The 19,152-nt window shown below is 34.5% G+C and overlaps 1 protein-coding gene across 7 annotated transcripts in view; it reads right to left on the reverse strand.

Annotated features, from left to right (window-relative positions):
* The window catches only part of LOC106177282 (ralBP1-associated Eps domain-containing protein 1), a 26,943-nt gene extending 7,860 nt beyond the window's left edge, over positions 1–19,083 (reverse strand). For 5 of the 7 annotated variants that reach the window (XM_013560016.3, XM_013560017.3, XM_013560013.3 and 2 more), the window contains exons 1-12: positions 18,781–19,082; positions 13,853–13,976; positions 13,501–13,545; positions 13,162–13,219; positions 12,112–12,298; positions 11,375–11,564; positions 2,283–2,492; positions 2,069–2,132; positions 1,665–1,807; positions 1,269–1,357; positions 419–520; positions 81–162 (exon numbers count right to left, since the gene is read on the reverse strand). In XM_013560016.3, coding sequence (XP_013415470.2) covers positions 81–162; positions 419–520; positions 1,269–1,357; positions 1,665–1,807; positions 2,069–2,132; positions 2,283–2,492; positions 11,375–11,564; positions 12,112–12,298; positions 13,162–13,219; positions 13,501–13,545; positions 13,853–13,976; positions 18,781–18,921 — 1,435 coding nt within the window. In that variant the 5' untranslated portion in view covers positions 18,922–19,082. Of the gene's footprint in view, positions 1–80; positions 163–418; positions 521–1,268; positions 1,358–1,664; positions 1,808–2,068; positions 2,133–2,282; positions 2,493–11,374; positions 11,565–12,111; positions 12,299–13,161; positions 13,220–13,500; positions 13,546–13,852; positions 13,977–18,780 lie in introns of all 7 variants that reach the window. The other 2 variants (XM_013560018.3, XM_013560012.3) reach the window with 2 other exon arrangements.
* Between the last annotated feature and the right edge of the window lie 69 nt (positions 19,084–19,152).

Consider the following 19,152-nt stretch of genomic DNA (forward strand, 5'->3'; position numbering starts at 1 on the left):
GTAACTTTTGAAAATCAATGTTTTTACTAGTATGAATCCAAATCGACCGATGCCGCACCCTGTGGTAATATCTCACCTACCGGACTGTGTACGCCCCCTATCATCTACCAGGTGTCCATCAGGAGACATCCGCAGTGCAACAGGATGTATTATCTTGGAATCCTATCAATACAAAGGGCAGTTTGCAACAAACAACAGATACATCCCCATAAAAAGTGTTATGATCATATTGCACTTACTCTGGCGCACATTTTCCTTCAAAATTTATCAAACAAACAATGTTGAATGTGGTCAAATTTTATTCGTTTACAAAGTTACAAATTTTTCATAATTAAAGCCCATTTAGCCAAATCTACACATGCTTTTTTTCATCTCATGCACAGCTCACAACCGAAGTTAAGACCCGCAACCAACTTACAGAATCAGCTGTGATTGGTCGAAATTCAAAAGTAGGAAGCTTTGCTCCTGGCGAAGACACTACGCTTGAGGAAGGGGAATCAGGTGGAAAGTTAGTTGACCACTAGTGAGATAAGAACAGATAAAGAAAAGGTGATTTATACACTTCATTGTATGTGGACTTCTTTTGCAAAATGAACAACACTCATTACTCTTTCATTACCTTTTTCTAATGACTGATTTACATTTTTGGGGACAGGAATTTAATATGAAAATATCAGATCTGAATGACCTTGTCAACACATTTATTCCAAAAGCATGCAGTTTTATTTTCAAGCAAATTCCACTGTGATATAGGAGGTTTTAGCAAGTAAGTTAGCACTGCATACTATACAAACAGCACTCAAAGTTAGATAAGGATGCATTATTTTGAAAAAATTAATAAATAAGTTTACTGTGAACCCCCTGCCTCCCCCCCCCTCCCCCCAAAAAAGCTCAGAGATGCTAGAGCTTACCAAAAAACCCTGTATTATTTTACTGATGATTATTGATAATGGAGAACATGCACCTTGACAGCAAATAAAAGGACACCTTTATAATATCACTTGACAAGAAAAATATTCAGTCTTCAAAAAAAAAAAAATAAATAAATAAATAACAACTGTGCATGTGAATAAATGAATAAATAAACAAACATATACATAAAAATCATACAAATTTTAATTCTCTTTCCTTAATAAAAAAAATAATAAAGGAATGTAAAAACTGAAGTGCATTGCATGCTAAACTCTACAGCATTTCAATATGGCATCTACATGCAGAAGCCATGCTACTGAAGCACACATCACACAGGTGTATCACAGCCCACTCACCTGCTGGTTTGGTTGCTGTGGTGACGGTGATGTGGGAGTGGGTCTCTTGATAGTACTGCCAGGAGGAAGGTCAAGGTTGAAAGGTTCATCTGCAAAGAAAGACAAACGGAATAACATTAAGACATTAGATTTTTACACGTAATTTTTTTAAATTCTATCAAATATCACTGAAATATAAATTCATTTTCCATGCTAAAACTATAGCTAAGACTATCTTGCTTATCTGACCAATTCAAGATACTTGAATCACATGATCACAATTTGCAATACCAGATAACAGTTTCTGTTTTATAAATTTACAAAAGATTAACATAAGCCTGAAGGGCTGAGTGTGTATGTACAAGACCCAACAATATAAAACATAACTTAAATACTAATGGGTAAGAGTCTCCTCACCTGTAAGTGTTGTATATGGCATCAGGGAAGGTGGCAGACTGTCTGGCAGTTCTATTTCATTTCTCCTCAGCACAACTAAATGCATAGCTGTACAAAACTCCTCTAAAGATAAAGCACCATCTTTATTGACATCAGATAACCTCCTGTAAAATATAATTAATCCCAAGACTGAAATTTTTCTAAAAAAAAATAACGTACCATTGATAGCAGATGAAAAAATAAATAATAAAACACTACCTTTATCCAACACAATATCACGCCATTTTAAGTAATACTAGATGAAATACTGAGGATCACAGAAATTTATGTGAACAGCATAACGTCCTGGGAAAAAATGTCCTACATTTAAATTTATATACATATAATATTCTGTAAAATACCTCACAAAAAGCAGCATCACTTACCAAATCTTAGAAAGGACATCATTTGGCAACTTGGACTTTTCGAAGAAATCTTTTGCAACAGCACCTACAGAGATACAAAAATGAGTTTGGTATCAATCATTAAAGTCATTGTGTTTTGTTGTATTTTCTACTGAGCCTCTTCATTTCTACATTTCATGTATTACAAATCAATATTGATACTAACCAGCTTCACTATCAAAATACAATGCCTCACCTAATATAACTCCATTCAAATCAGGTTGTAGTGTCCTGAACTGTTTAACATAATATTCCTTCTGCTCATCAGAAATCATCCAGATATCTTCTACACTGTCTGTGTCTGAGCTGTTCACATCAGAGGAATCCAGCTTGTTACTACTAGCATCAGAAGAAAAACGAGCCCACTGCTTGCCACCGTGGTCTACATCATCATGCGATATCAAACCTGGAAAAGAATGACTAGTTTAGAGTTCAGTTATGTAAGCAAAAGGGAAACAAGGCAGCAAAGCTGTCAAATGTACAGACAAAGAACAGAAAATAAAGATGCAAATAAGTAAAAAATTAAATTTTCACAAAAAACTGTTAAATTGCCAGAAAAATTTACCAAACAGACTGCGTTGCCTATTGAAGCTGTATGTTAGACCCTTGTTTCTTTCCTGTAAGTTTGAGAACAGTAAGTGACATGATTTCCCTTAAATGGTCATCATAGGAGCAGTGCCCAAAATAGGGGTTTCTTCAAATTTTGATGCAACATTACATAATGTTTAACAGCATAATGACAATCAAATGTTATTAATAAAATATTAGTAACATGGACATTCAGAAAATGTGACAAGCAAAAGTCTTCAAGATCATGGAACTTTAAAGTCACACCTTGAAAATGCCAATATGTGAAAAATTAAATTTTCACAAAAAACTGTTTAACTGCCAAAAAAAAAAAAAAAAAAAACAGACTGCATTGCCTACTGAAGCTGTATTTTAGTCCCATGTTTCTATCCTGTAAGTTTGAAAACAGTAAGTGACATGATTTTCCTTAAATGGTCATCATGGAAGCAGTGCCCAAAATGGGGGTTTCTTCAAATTTTGATGCAACATTACATAATGTTTAACAGCATAATGACAATCAAATGTTATTAATAAAATATTAGTAACATGGACATTCAGAAAATGTGACAAGCAAAAGTCTTCAAGATCATGGAACTTTAAAGTCACACCTTGAAAATGCCAATATGTGAAAAATTAAATTTTCACAAAAAACTGTTTAACTGCCAAAAAAAAAAAAAAAAAACCAAACAGACTGCATTGCCTACTGAAGCTGTATTTTAGTCCCATGTTTCTATCCTGTAAGTTTGAAAACAGTAAGTGACATGATTTTCCTTAAATGGTCATCATGGAAGCAGTGCCCAAAATGGGGGTTTCTTCAAATTTTGATGCAATATTACATAATGTTTAACAGCTTAATGACCATCAATTTTTAATCATAAAATATTAGTATCATGGATATTCAGAAAATGTGACTAGCAAAGGTCTTCAGGCCCATGGAACTTCAAAGTCACCCCTTGATAATGCCAAAATGTAAACAAGACAGCACTGTTCTGAAATGGGTTTATTTCCATTTTTAACACATTTTTAACATAAAACAAAATAAACATTTTACTGCCATTTTTATATGTCCAACTAAGAAAATTGATGAGATGGGAAAAGTATCAATAGAACAGTGTTAAATGTCCAATTTCCTCCATTCTGAGATTCTGAACATAGTGGATGATTGAATCTGACAAACTGCAATGATATGAGTTTATTTCCATTTTTGACACTTTATTACACAATACATGATAACAAGTTTACCATGTTTTTTACATAATCAACTAACAATGTTGTAAAGATGCAGGAAATATCAAACAAACACTTTTAGGCATCTTATTAGTTAAATAATGAGACTGTTAACATGCCTAATAATTGAATCTGAGGAAATGTGAAAAAACAGTATAACTTCTTAAGTAATGGCCCGATTATGCTTATTTTCGAACTCAACCTGCGTTTTAGTAAGATTGACCACTCCTGTGAGTATAATTACAATTGGCCAATCTGTTTTTCTTATATTGTGTTATCAGTGTTGCATTTATATTGAAAATAGTGAAAAAACAGCATAAATTACCTAAAAGTGACCCGATCATGCTGATTTTCGAACTTGACCTACGTATTATGAATATTCATCAGTTCTGTAAGTTTCAAGTCAAAAGGTAAAATGGTTTTCCACTTATCGTGTTATCGGTGCTGCATATATGCTGAAACAAGGCAGCAAAGCTGTCAAATGTACAGACAAAAAGCAGGAAATAACAAAATAGGCTACTGTCAATTCTGATACAAAAGTACATTATGTTAAACTGCAAATTCAACATCAAATTTTAATTATGCTCAACAGGTAATACCAATGTAAGTAAAATGTGTACCAAGCATAAGGCTTCAGGCCCATGGAAGTTCAAGTTCACGCTTTGAAAATGTAAAACTTCCAGAAAAAGAAGTCAATTAGACTGCTTTTCCAACGTCAGGCTGCATTTTAGTCCTGTATTTCTTTTTTGAAAGTTTTGCAATCATAAGTAACATGGTTTTCTCATAATGGTCATCATGGCAGCAGCACCCAAAATTGTGTTTTCTTCTATTCTGATGCAATATTACATAATGGTTTACAGCATAATGACAATCAATTTTTAATAAGAAAATATACCTATCATGGATTTTCAGAAAATGTGACTATCATGGGTCTTCAAGCCTGTGGAACTTCAAAGTCACACATTGAAAATGCCAATATGTGAAAAATTAAATTTTCACAAAAAAATGTTTAACTGGCAGATTGCATTGCCTACTGAAGCTATATTTTAGTCCCATGTTTCTTTCCTGTAAGTTTGAGAACAGTAAGTGACATGGTTTTTCTTAAATGGTCATCATAGTAACAGTTCCCAAAAATAGTTTTTTTTTTTCAAATTTTGATGCAATATTACATAATGTTTAACAGCATAATGACCATCAATTTCTAATAATAAAATATTAGTATCATGGATATTCAGAAAATGTGACTAGCAAAGGTCTTCTGGCCCATGGAACTTCAAAGTCACAACTTGAAAATGCCAAAATGTAAACAAGACAGAACTGTTCTGAAATGTTTTTTCCACATTTTTAACAACTTTTAACATAAAACAAAATTAACAGTTTACTGCCATTTATATATGATCAACTAAAAAAATTGATGAGATGGGAAAAAAATCAATAGAGCAGTGTTAAATGTCCAATTTCTTCCATTCTGAGATTCTGAACATAGTGAATGATTGAATCTGACAAACTGCAATGATATGAGTTTATTTCCATTTTTGAAACTTTATTACACAATACACGATAACAAGTTTACCATCATTTTTACAAAATCAACCAACAATGTTGTAAAGATGCAGGAAATGTCAAACAAACACTTTTACGTATCTTATTAATTAAATAATGAAACTGTTAACATGCCTAAGAATTGAATCTGAGGAAATGTGAAAAAACAGCATAACTTCTAAAATAATGGCCCGATTATGCTGATTTTCAAACTCAACCTGAGTTTTAGTAAGATTAACCACTCCTGTGAGTTTCATGACAATTGGCCTATCTGTTTTTCTTATATTGTGTTAACAGTGTTGCATATATGCTGAAAAGTGAAAAAAACAGCATAACTACTAAAATAGTGGCCCGATCATGCCGATTTTTGAACTTGACCTGCATTTTAGTAAGATTAACCACTCCTGTGAGTTTCATGACAACTGGCCTATATGTTTTTCTTATATTGTGTTAACAGTGTTGCATATATGCTGAAAAGTGAAAAAAAAAAACAGCATAACTTCTACAATAATGCCTCGATCATGTTGATTTTTGAACTTGACCTGCGTTTTATGAATATTCATCAGCTCTGTAAATATAAAGCCAAAAAGTAAAACTGTCTTCCACTTCTGGTGTTAACGATAAAAGTGCACGGCGACGGCAACATGGACGGCGACGACAGATGCAGGTGATGGCAATATGTACATAATAAAATATATGTATCGTGGATTTTCAGAAAATGTGACTAGCATAGGTCTTCAAGCCCGTGGAGGTTCTAAGTCACACCTTGAAAATGCCAATATGTGAAAAATTAAATTTTCACAAAAAACCGATTAACTGCCAGAAAGAATTACCAAACAGACTGCATTGCCTAATTAAACTGTATCTTAGTCCCATGTTTCTTTCCTGTAAGTTTGAGAACAGTAAGTGACATGGTTTTCCTTAAATGGTCATCATGGGAGCAGTGTCCAAAATAGGGGTTTTATCAAATTTTGATGCAATATTACATAATGTTTAACAGCATAATGACCATCAATTTTTAATAATAAAATATTAGTATCATAGATATTCAGAAAATGTGACAAGCAAAGGTCTTCAGGCCCATGTAACTTCAAAGTCACACCTTGAAAATGCCAAAATGTAAACAAGACAGCACTTTCTGAAATGTGTTTTTGTTCCATTTTTAACAATTGTTTAACATATAACAAAATTAACAGTTTACTGCCATTTTTATATGATCAACTAAGAAAATTGATGACATGGGAAAAATATCAATAGAACAGTGTTTAATGTCCAATTTCCTCCATTCCGAGTTTCTGAACATAGTGAATGAATTAATCTGACAAACTGCAATGATATGAGTTTTTTTCCATTTTTGAAACTCTATTATACAATACATGATAACAAGTTTACCATCATTTTTACATAATCAACTAACAATGTTGTAAAGTTGCAGGAAATGTCAAACAAACACATTTACATATCTTATTAGTTAAATAATGAGACTGTTAACATGCCTAAGAATTGAATCTGAGGAAATGTGAAAAAACAGCATAACTTATAAAACTAGAGGATCAGAGAGGCGATACCGCCTCCGAATATTGTACCACCAGCTGGAGCAAGCGCATTCGTATAGACCCCCACATACACAAAAGAAGGGACACAGCCACCAGTCTTATGCTTGACAAGCTGTAAAAATGTAATCAACAAGAATTTTCAAAATATGCAAAAAATATATATAACTTAAAATGGTACAATCAAAGTTAAGTTCATCGTAAGGTAGGTCAAAGGTCAATTTCAAGGTCACAGTAAATTGCCAATATATGACTTCATATTCAACTTTAATGGTAACTATGGACCTATCTCTGCCAGGTTTGGAGTTAAAAGAGAAAGAAATGTGCAAAGTTCAGTTCAAAGTGAAAAGTAGGTCAAAGGTCAATTTCAAGGTCACATTTAGATTGCCAGTATATGACTTTCCATGCAAGTTCAATAGAAACTATGGACCTATCTCTGACAGTTTTGGAGATAAAAGGGAACCAAAATTTGCAAAATTCAATTCATGATAAAAAGTAGGTCAAAGGTCAATTTCAAGGTCACACTTAGATTGCCAGTATATGACTTTCCATGCAAGTTCAATAGAAACTATGGACCTATCTCTGACTTCCTATTCAAGTTCAATAGTAACTATGGACCTATCTCTGCCAGTTTTGTAGATAAAAGGGAAGAAAAATATGCAAAGTTCAGTTCATGGTGAAAAGTAGGTCAAAGGTCAATTTCAAGGTCACTGTAAAATTGCCAGTATATGACTTCCTATTCAACTTCAATAGTAACTATGGACCTATCTCTGCCAGTTTTGGAGATATAAGGGACTAAATGTTTTAATTTTGGAGTTACCATTATGTGCCATAAATTTCCTACAGAAAAAATTAATTAAAATAAAGAAAAGGTCATTTTGGTCAAAATTCTTGAAATAAGAGGTGCTCTGAAGTTCCAGATGTTCAAATTTGATGAAATAATGTCATTTTTGACCACAAGTTGTCTGCTTTGCCAAGCCTTATGTTTTATTTTTCCGGAGTTCAAAATTTATTATCCATTACCGTACTGCACATTTTGCTTTCACCACCAATATGTGCCAGTATATGACTTCCTATTCAAGTTCAATAAAAACTATGGACCTATCTCTGCCTGTTTTGGAGATAAAAGGGAAGCAAAATTTGCAAAGTTCAGTTCATGGTGAAAAGTAGGTCAAAGGTCAATTTCAAGGTCACATTTAGATTGCCAGTATATGACTTCCTATTCAACTTCAATAGTAACTATGGACCTATCTCTGCCAGTTTTGGAGATAAAAGGGAAGCAAAATTTGCAAAGTTTAATTCATGGTAAAAAGTAGGTCAAAGGTCAATTTCAAGGTCACATTTAGATTGCCAGTATATGACTTCCTATTCAACTTCAATAGTAACTATGGACCTATCTCTGCCAGGTTTGGAGTTAAAAGAGAAAGAAATTAGCAGAGTTCAGTTCATGGTGAAAAGTAGGTCAAAGGTCAATTTCAAGGTCACATTTAGATTGCCAGTATATGACTTCCTATTCAACTTCAATAGTAACTATGGACCTATCTCTGCCAGTTTTGGAGATAAAAGGGAAGCAAAATTTGCAAAGTTCAGTTCATGGTGAAAAGTAGGTCAAAGGTCAATTTCAAGGTCACATTTAGATTGCCAGTATATGACTTCATATTCAAGTTCAATAGAAGCTATGGACCTATCTCTGCCAGTTTTGGAGATAAAAGGGAAGCAAAATTTGCAAAGTTTAATTCATGGTAAAAAGTAGGTCAAAGGTCAATTTCAAGGTCACATTTAGATTGCCAGTATATGACTTCCTATTCAACTTCAATAGTAACTATGGACCTATCTCTGCCAGTTTTGGAGATAAAAGGGAAGCAAAATTTGCAAAGTTCAATTCATGGTGAAAAGTAGGTCAAAGGTCAATTTCAAGGTCACATTTAGATTGCCAGTATATGACTTCCTATTCAACTTCAATAGTAACTATGGACCTATCTCTGCCAGTTTTGGAGATATAAGGGACTAAATGTTATAATTTTGGAGTTACCTTAATGTGCCATAATTTTCCTACAGAAAAAATTAATTAAAATAAAGAAAAGGTCATTTTGGTCGAAATTCTTGAAAGGGGAGGTGCTCTGAAGTTCCAGAAATTCAAATTTGATGAAATAATGTCATTTTTGACCACAAGTTGTCTGCTTTGCCAAGCCTTATGTTTTATTTTTCCAGAGTTCAAAATTTATTATCCATTACCGTACTGCACATTTTGCTTTCACCACCAATATGTACTTTTTGACACAGCGTAGCTCGAAAACCGTATGGAATACAAAAAAAACGGAGACCACCTCCAGTGTTGGGCTTTATATGCTCTACAAAATGCAAAAAAGAATGGGTCTCTAGCATTAACGGTTCCCAAATTAGAGACAGTTTTCAGTTTCGGTATCTTATGGCCGCTACTCCTGTGAAAATGATTGACCCCAAATTCACGGAGATGAAAGATGACCTGACGGGTATCATTTTCCAATAATATTATTGGTTAAGTCTGTGTGGTGTCTGAATAACAGCGCAAATAATTTTTTTTTCGTAAAAAAATTCATTTTTTTGAAAAATTTGGCCGGTTTGACCTTGAAATAAAGGTCAAAGGTCAAATCCAAGGGCATATTTGAAATCTACACATATGACTTTTGGAAAGCCGTCTGTAGAAATTTTTCCCATAATTCCTTCCGTAGGGTAGATAATTAGCATTTAATTTTGCCATTTTTGGACAAGGGTGCATTGCAATGAATGCCACACCTAGACCCCAATACCGACAAAGCCCAAATTTTACGTGGAACGAGTTGAGATTATAGGTGACCTAAATCCAAGAGATGGGTATGGGGGCCCTTACCGTCTAGGAGGAGAAGCGGTAACGGTAACATGGCGGCGGAGCCGGCGGAACGGACCGGACGGGACTAAAACCATGTGTACCGCCAGCGCTAACGCTGGTGGTACAATAATGGCCCCATTATGCTGATTTTTGAACATGACCTGCGTTTTAGTAAGATTGATTACTAATGTGAGTTTCATGACAACAGGCCTATCGGTTTTCCTTGAAATGTGTTAACAATGTTGCATATATGCTAAAAAGTGAAAAAACAGCATAACTACTAAAATAGTGGCCCGATCATGCCGATTTTCGAACTTGACCTGCGATTTAGTAAGATTGATTACTCCTGTGAGTTTAATGACAACAGGCCTATCGGTTTTCCTTAAAATGTGTTAACAGGGTTGCATATATGCTGAAAAGTGAAAAAAACAGCATAACTTCTACAATAATGGCCCGATCATGCTGATTTTCGAACTTGACCTGTGTTTTATGAATATTCATCAGCTCTGTAAATATAAAGCCAAAAAGTAAAACTGCCCTCCACTTATCGTGTTAACAAGGAAAGTGCACGGCGCCGGCATCGGCATCGGCATTAGCGACGACAGACGCAGGTGATGGCAATATGTACAGACACTTCTGTGTCTGTACATAAAAAGTGAAAAAACAGCATAAATTCCCTAAAAGTGACCCGATCATGCTGATTTTCGAACTTGACCTGCGTATTATGAACATTCATCAGTTCTGTAAGTTTCAAGTCAAAAGGTAAAATGGTTTTCCACTTATCGTGTTATCGGAGCTGCATACATGCTGAAAAAAGTGAAAAAACAGCATAAATTCCCTAAAAGTAACCGGATCATGCTGATTTTCGAACTTGACTTGCGTATTATGAATATTCATCAGTTCTGTAAGTTTCAAGTCAAAAGGTAAAATGGTTTTCCACTTATCGTGTTATCGGTGCTACATATATGCTGAAAAAAGTGAAAAAACAGCATAAATTCCCTAAAAGTGACCCGATCATGCTGATTTTCGAACTTGACCTGCGTATTATGAATATTCATCAGTTCTGCAAGTTTCAAGTCAAAAGGTAAAATGGTTTTCCACTTATCGTGTTATCGGTAAAAGTGCACGGCGACGGCGACGACGGCGACGACAGACGCAGATGATGGCTATATGTACAGACACATCTGTGTCTGTACATAAAAATGAACAACTCTGTTCTAAATCATTAAGAGATTTTACAACTGTAAAAGGACAAATCCTTTCACAGAGAGTTAGACAAACATCACAAAAAAATTAATTAAAACTTACAACTGCATGCACTATATCTTTTAATCATGGTAATGGATTCTTTTCACTGTATCATGAAATGTGGCTTGAAATGTCATACATCCTCCAGGCTTCAAACAATGTTAATCCAGATATCTTTCTCCACTGCTATCAATATACATCAGAAGTAGGATGTCACCAATATCCTGGTGTTTTGAAGATGTACATAATTCCAATACTCTAATAAAATCTTTAATTAGATTTTGGAGAGGAAGAAAGGCATACCTTGTATATCCTGATCCTGCTCATTCCTATCCTCAAAAGAAGCCCATCCTTTCTCTAACTGTGTTCCACCATCCTGCGTAGCATTATTATAGCTGTCATTGGTTTGTGGAGCCTTGTGTTGGCTGTTGGGAGATAGGGGAGGGCTCTGCACTGGGGTCTTGGTGGTATTTGGGGACTCGGGCTTAGCTGGCTAGAAAATGACAAAAGAGATCAAGGTTAGATTATGAAAAAAGATAGCCATGCTCCATGGACAAAGTCTACATAAAGAGGATGCAGAATTAAGTTTTAACACTGTAAGATATATAGGACATGGTTAGATTTTTCTGAGTTGTTACAGCACAGCTCTCCACACACCAAAATGCAGAATAGATTAACCAAATCAAATCTTACTCATCTCTAGTCTAGATAAAAAACTACTTGAGACGAGTAAAAACAACTTCCCCTTTCTTAAATTCTACTAAAAGTCTATGCTATCATTTCTCATTCATAATATCATATCATCTTTTAAACTCTAAACAAGGTAATTCCAAACCTTTTAACTTGTTTTTTCTACATTTAACATAGCTGTTTACTCAACTCCATGTTAAGTGAAATAATTTTCGCTCATAAATATTTTATATTATATCTGATTTGTTGCTTTTTTTTACATATTACACTTCTTTTGATTCTACTCTTTGTCCATTGAAATAATTTTCTATCACAAATATTTCATATAAACATTATATCTGATTCATTACCTGTGGCTGTAATGGCTGAGGAGATTGTACAGGATTTGAGTGCACCTCTACCCCTGTTGCTGCTGGTGGTGGTACTGCTGCTGTTGAAGGTATAACCCCTCCAGGCCCCACAGGTCTCTCCCTTGTTGAACCCCTGCTGTGCTTTGGTGGTGGTGGTAACTGGCCTGCTGGCTGCGGGCCAGAAGATCTATAGACCAAAAAAATATTAATAATATTCAATTAGCATCTTTGACTGTCTATAATATATATGAAACTGAATCATGGTAATTTACTTGGGCACAGTAGGAGTCACCTTATATGGAGATACTGTGGCTTGTATGGTGAGGATAGAAATCCAGTGCCTTTTTAGTTATTTACAACATGGGCTGCATCTAGCACCATCTTGACTAAACCAGTTTAAGGGCTTAAAGGGATAATAACTCTTCGTTTCGGCCAAAAAATGAATTTTCCTGGTTTAAACAACAATTTTCCCATACTTACCAATGGTTAATGAATCCATTTTTACATTCAAAGTTAGTCTCTGGTTTTTTTCTAAAAAGTTTGGTTTTTTGTTAAAATCTCTTAAGAGATTTTAACAGAGTATTGCCACCAATGGAGGTCACGTGGTCTAAAGACAAGCTCAGATACCAGAATAATAGCTGTAACTGCCGTTTTTGTGGTAAAACAGAATATATTATATTTCTATGAGTTATTCACAATGTTTTTATTGGGAAATATAGATCTCATACGAAGAGTTATTATCCCTTTAATCTAGAAAGTCCACCATTTGCTTCCATACACACTATATTCCCTGAGACAAATGGTAAACACAATAAATAAGAGTACAGGTTTATGCAGAAATAACATAGCCTTGGACATAAAAGCATTTTTATTAAATAATGCTAGATACATTCAAAGCAAGTAAAAAGTAAAGGGATATATATTTCAAAAAGAAGTTAATGGCCTAAGAGTGGGAAACACTTATGTAGTCATATAGGATCTGATTCCAGTCAATCAGTTTCTTGAATAGTATTTTTTTTTATTGCAGATTAATTAAAGACTGTCACTTACTTGTCAATCTCAGACTTTGGCTGATTGAATCCTTGTTGAACTGGCGTAGTTCTCGGCTCTGCATAAAATAAAATCATTGATTATTTTGTGATGTCTTACATGAATAAAAGAACATATTAAAATGCAAAGGCATATATATATATATATATATATATATATATATATATATATATAGGCATATGTAGTTAATACTGATCAGGAATCTCTCTTAAAAACGTATCCTGTTGAATGAAGAAAGGAAATCAATCTTTGATTAGTTGGAGAGACAAAATATTAATGTCTTGGTTTACTGTTACAGCCATCAAGAATGTTTTAGTATAGCTCAATATGAGCTCTCACCTTGGTCAGTTTGCTTGTTAAACACTGGCAGGGGGATTTCTTTTCCTGTAAAAAAAATGTTGTATCATTGTAGACAAAACCTTAAAACTATACTTTCTTAAGTTAGAGGTAGGTATCAGTAAAAATCAGCACAAAATCTTGTAATATTACAAGACAGAACTTGGGTAAATGTGATGTTTGAAAAATTTCCCTTTAGATAAGATTAAAGACAATAACAACAATCTACACCATGTGCACACCTTCGTCCCAATCCCCTCCTTTCACGGAATGCCTACAGCATAATAGGGTAAAAGTATATTTAACTGTTTTGTATTCAATTCTAGAAATACAAATAAATTTATGGGCCCCTCACCTGCATTGAAGCTCTCCAGTTTGGTGGGCAATCCACTCTGAGCAGCAGCTATCAGTTTGAGAGCAATATAAAACTGACTTCTGCCAAAATGACCTAATCTCTGAGCTCCACATAGCTCTGTTATCTGAAAACAAAACCATTATTATTATTATTATTATTATTATTATTATTATTATTATTATTATTATTATTATTATTACTAATGTTATGCCTTTTATAAATAATTGGCACAAGTACATTAGAAAGCAGCAAAACAAAATGTATTTAAGACAACACTAAACAATGCTTTTAGTTTTTGGACTAAGCTTAACGTACCAGTAAAATGAACTCACACAATGTGAAAATCAAAGTTTAAAATACAATCAAAGAAAACACACATTAGTTCATGCTAAAGGTACTATGGCACTTGTGGCATTGCAATAGAAACCCCTATAAAATTGCTTGGATTGGGATTATACTGGATGAAATTATATGAATCATCAAAGTATGATATATATGTATATATGAGAGTCGCAGAGCTGCATTTACTTCATACACACCAGGATGCTATAAGCTTAAACTTGCATTACCCTGGGGTCAATTAATTGGCTTCTATCGTGACTTTATGATAATTTTACATATAAATTATTATAATAACCTGCTAAATAACATGGTCCACAGGATATTGCCTACAGTAAAACTCTTATTTCTGACAACTGTTTGTGATATATGGTGTATATTGGATGAAAGTCTCAGTATTAAATTTTCAAGACCAATATACTGTTATCTTTCTCTTGTAAGACTACTATGCGTAACATTTCAAGTAACAATACGTTTTGATTGTCAGGATAATGAGTCATTAGACTCATTTAATTTGTTATAACAAGATCATAAAATCGTGTTCATGAGCACTATCCATCAAAGATTTACAAAAAATACTGTCTACTAGTACAAACAAATCATCCTTAACAGAGAGAGAGAGAAAAAAAGATTTTCCTTGTCTACATCATATGTCCAGGATGTTCAAAGCCTAGCAAAAAGATCTCTTAAAGCACCAATATTTCCAATTCATTGCCTTTGAAACATTGCAACAAATTGATTTCTATTGAGGTCCCTAAGCTGTGGTGCATACATTCACATTATACTCCCCACCCTTCATTAAAGAAATCCATAACTCTGCATTAACCAAGGCATCAACTTCTATGCCACTGGCCATCAATGGGAAAGCAATCTAGGTGGGAAAAATATCACACTTCACAGACTCACACTTGGAACATTGTGACAAAATTGATCAATTTACACAATCCCATTTTAATTACAGTTTGTTTGCAAAATTATTCTTCTTTACAAATGCAAATGCTTAATGGCAGACTTAACAATCTGGTCTTTTTTGTAGATCAGTGCTTTTCGATAGAGACTCTTCCTTAGATCCCATCATTGGTCTATGTGGATCAACCCAACTCTGTAGGTACTCTTGCTGACTGCAATTACTTAATAGAGTCTTTTCCACGAAATCGTGAGCATGCGCAGCTCGCGCCATTTTGTGCGGGACTGTTTCTCAGGGGGAAAGAGTAGAAGGGGCCTTCGGTACTTTTGTAGTATACCCCCCCCCTCTCACCCTGTAACTTTCTGTAACTTTCACTTTTCAAACAGTTTTTTACATTTTATTGTTTATCCATGTCAAAGCTATTGAAATAAAATGCTTTTGTAATTACCTGTGGATTTTTTATTAGTGTTAATCACGTTTAATCCAGCCCATTGAAATACAAAGTTAGAATCTTCAATTTACACCCGCAGTCAATAACTTGCCGCATTTTCGTTGGCTAACCCTAAGGTAATTTTATGTGAACAAGTAGCTCATAATAATTTCACAGAGGAAATCCAAGTATACAATGTATCAATCCTATGTTCACATAAAATAAGGTAGAGTTAGCCAACGAAAACGCAGCAAGCTGCGGTTACATTGTAAATTTTCACATTGTATTTCGATGGGGTGGATTAAACGTGATTAAAACTAATAAAAAGACCACAGGTAATTACAAAAACATTTTATTTCAACAGCTTTGACATAGGTGCAAAAGACACTGTAAAAAAATGTTTGAAAAATGAAGGTTTCAGGAAGTTACAGGGTGGGGGGTATACTACAAAAGTACCGAATGTCCTATCTTTGCTGTCGATGAGGTACGTTTTTAGTTCTTTCATTGAAAAGTCATCAGGCACTTCTGCTAAATTTCTATTCCAACTGCTCCCATGAATGTGTTTTTCGAAAAAAATCAGGTGTTAACATGTTACGAAACTTTGAAAATTCAGATTGAAATGAGCACTCCTCGATATGGCGTCCGTCGTGTACACTCCACACTTTCCCCCTGAAACTTCAAATCCCGCAAAATCTCGCGTTCCCACGGATATTTTAGCGGAAGTCACGTGACCGTGGAAAAGACTCTATTGAATGACATGCATCCTGGCATTAAGTAGAATACAGAAAAGATGATGATTGAAGAACTACATTGGAAACAAGAGTAGGCATGTAATTCCGTTACTCTGATTGCAGTCACCAGAGTCCCCACAGAGTTTCGTTGATTCATGTCTAAGTCTATGGGAATGGGATCTTAGTCTGTATATGGAAACTGCTGCATCTCTACCAGCCAAGACCAGGTCTTGACAACTTGTAACCCATCTAACCCTTGGCAGAACAAGCCTTATCCTGGCCATGCATGCTATCATGCAACTCCCTTGGGTGTGCCATATCAAGGGCAACCCATGGCAGCATACCAATTTGCCATGATACAGATAGTGAATCCATACATGTTATCATGCCAAAAGCTATGTGCATTGGTACATTTCCAAATTCAAATGAGATATCTAGACCCTTATTATGGTGTAGGTTTCTTATATAGAATTACTGTGACTACCAAACACTTGTTCAATTTAAAAATTTCAAAAAATAAATAACCTCCATTTCCTTTTATACATATTACTAAGCCACAGATTATTCCCTTTGCTTCTGTATAATTTATTACTAACTACTGTTTCAGGGGATAAAAAAGCTTGATATTTTAATCCAATGGCCTCTAGGAATATTCAGTTACTAACAAGCACAACATCATGACTACCAGCATAGTGCAATAGAACAAGGTCAACAGAGTTCCCAAGAAGAAATAATTGTTATATTTCATCTTTTCATCAGCTAGACTTTTCTAATATCACAGATTCTAGGCATAATTATTAATGGCACTATTGGTTGAGAATGTTATTTGCCTTTTGGAAATGTATAAACACAGCTATCTACAAAGAAAATATGGAAAAGGAAGTCAAAAAGACCATCTCTACCTGGTGGCATTCCTACTCATGCATGAACTGCTGTGACATTTACAAATATATCCCATGATAAATTACTTCATTATGTGGTGACTAACCACTGGCACGGTTGCCTCCTTTTCATCTATTCCTCAGGTTAGGTTCTTTTCTGTGTGTGTGTGTGTGTGTGTGTGTGTGTGTGTGTATGTGTGTGTGTATACGCATACTGTCTGCATGTGTAAGCCATAAATATCTGACAACTTTTATCTATGGTATACATGTACAGATGATAAACATGTAAATTTCAAATATATATAATGTATTCTAAACTAGAATATTTAAGCTGCTATTATTCCTTCTTTCTATATCGATGTATGATACAACAATCAGTTTAACAATTCTGTATGTCTAAAAAAGGGTCAAAGACCTTAAAAGGATGAAAAGGATAAACAGTTACTAGTATACACAAATAATTATCAAAATAAGCACACTCAAACAATCCTATTTATGAAACCCCAGGTTACTTATAAAATCTTCAATAACTTATTAACAGCTGATACAACAATAAAAATCGAAATCAATATCATGAATAGCCCAGGAAAAACACCTAACCACTAGAGTCTCACAACCACTGATTAATAAAAATGACATTTATCAAAAGCCAACAGTAAATGTCAATGCTTTAAATATCACTCTGTATGTAAAAGCAATATTCAAGAGTCTTGCTGGTTTACAATAAATAACTAAGGTAGATTAGCTTCCGAGAAAGTTGACATTGAAAGATATGTTCTACATCCATCTTTCAGTGTGTGTTAGTTAGTATTACGCTGCAGACATGGAACCTTTATTAGGTTTTGCTACCTAAACTTAAGACTATCACAACCTATAGAGGAAGAACTGTATGTGAAATTAAAATCACCCTTTCTTTGCAGCATATGAAAATGAACACGTAAGCAGCTTATGAAATTGTTTAGAAAGTGCTCAAAACATTTCCCATGCAAATGTATACCAACGGCTGAACGCTTGTCTGGGTGGCCGAGACACAAATGTACCAAAACTCTTGTGTTTGTCTGCATATGGGCAATTATTCCAATTACATCAGTTCTATGTGCTAGAGTGTGACAGAACCTTTAGATTGGGGCATCAAAGAGAGGTTGCTAAAAGGGACTCATACACTATACATACATTTTGACTAGCAAATGGCACTAGAACACCATGATGTTTATGGCTTACTATCTGAATGTTCATTTCTATTTATGTCATGTGATAAACAGCTGCCTTTAAAATTTAAATAAATAGTAATATCTTGTTGCTAATAGTAATTCATTCCTGCTGCAAGCTGAACTGGTGAAAATTTTAACATTCCCAGCAATGCGGAAAGGCCAAGCCTTCTCAGCATTGTAATGTAAGGACACTGGATTAAATTACGAAAAAAAATCACTATTTCTAGTCTGATTCTATAAATATGTTTATATTTTGCAATTTAATAATTTATTACAAATATTATAATATTATTTCTGTCATTAAACCCATTTTAAGTACAACACTCGATCACCATTTCGTACATCTATGGGCACTCAATGACACAGTTAACCCAGCTTAAATTTCAACAGGTCAAATATAAAGTAATGCAAAAAAGTATACTCAACTACCTGGTGTAAAATATCAGGTTGTAATCCGGATGCAATAAATAGTTCTGTAGCTTTAGCCCTTGTCACTTTCTGGTTGCTGTCAACGTCGCACATCTGAAACAGCTCATTGTAATACCGAAGCTCCTGATCACTTAGCTCCATGGCAAATACTGCTTGCTTCCAACTCTTACGTTTTCGTCATCTGAAAAGTAATATAAATATTCACATTCCTGATATTATGTGGAACATAACAATGCCCTGATCAATGGGGATGGGACCCTCACATGGCCTCCATCTTGTATAAATGCCCGGATGTTGATGATTCTCCTCCCATTTTCTGTTGAGTTCAAATGAAATGTAACCGCCCTTCCTTTAGGCACAGAAAGAAAAAAA

This window comes from Lingula anatina, chromosome 1, assembly GCF_051362555.1.
Source record: "Lingula anatina isolate TDL-2025a chromosome 1, LinAna3.0, whole genome shotgun sequence".
Taxonomy (NCBI): Eukaryota; Metazoa; Brachiopoda; class Lingulata; order Lingulida; family Lingulidae; genus Lingula; species Lingula anatina.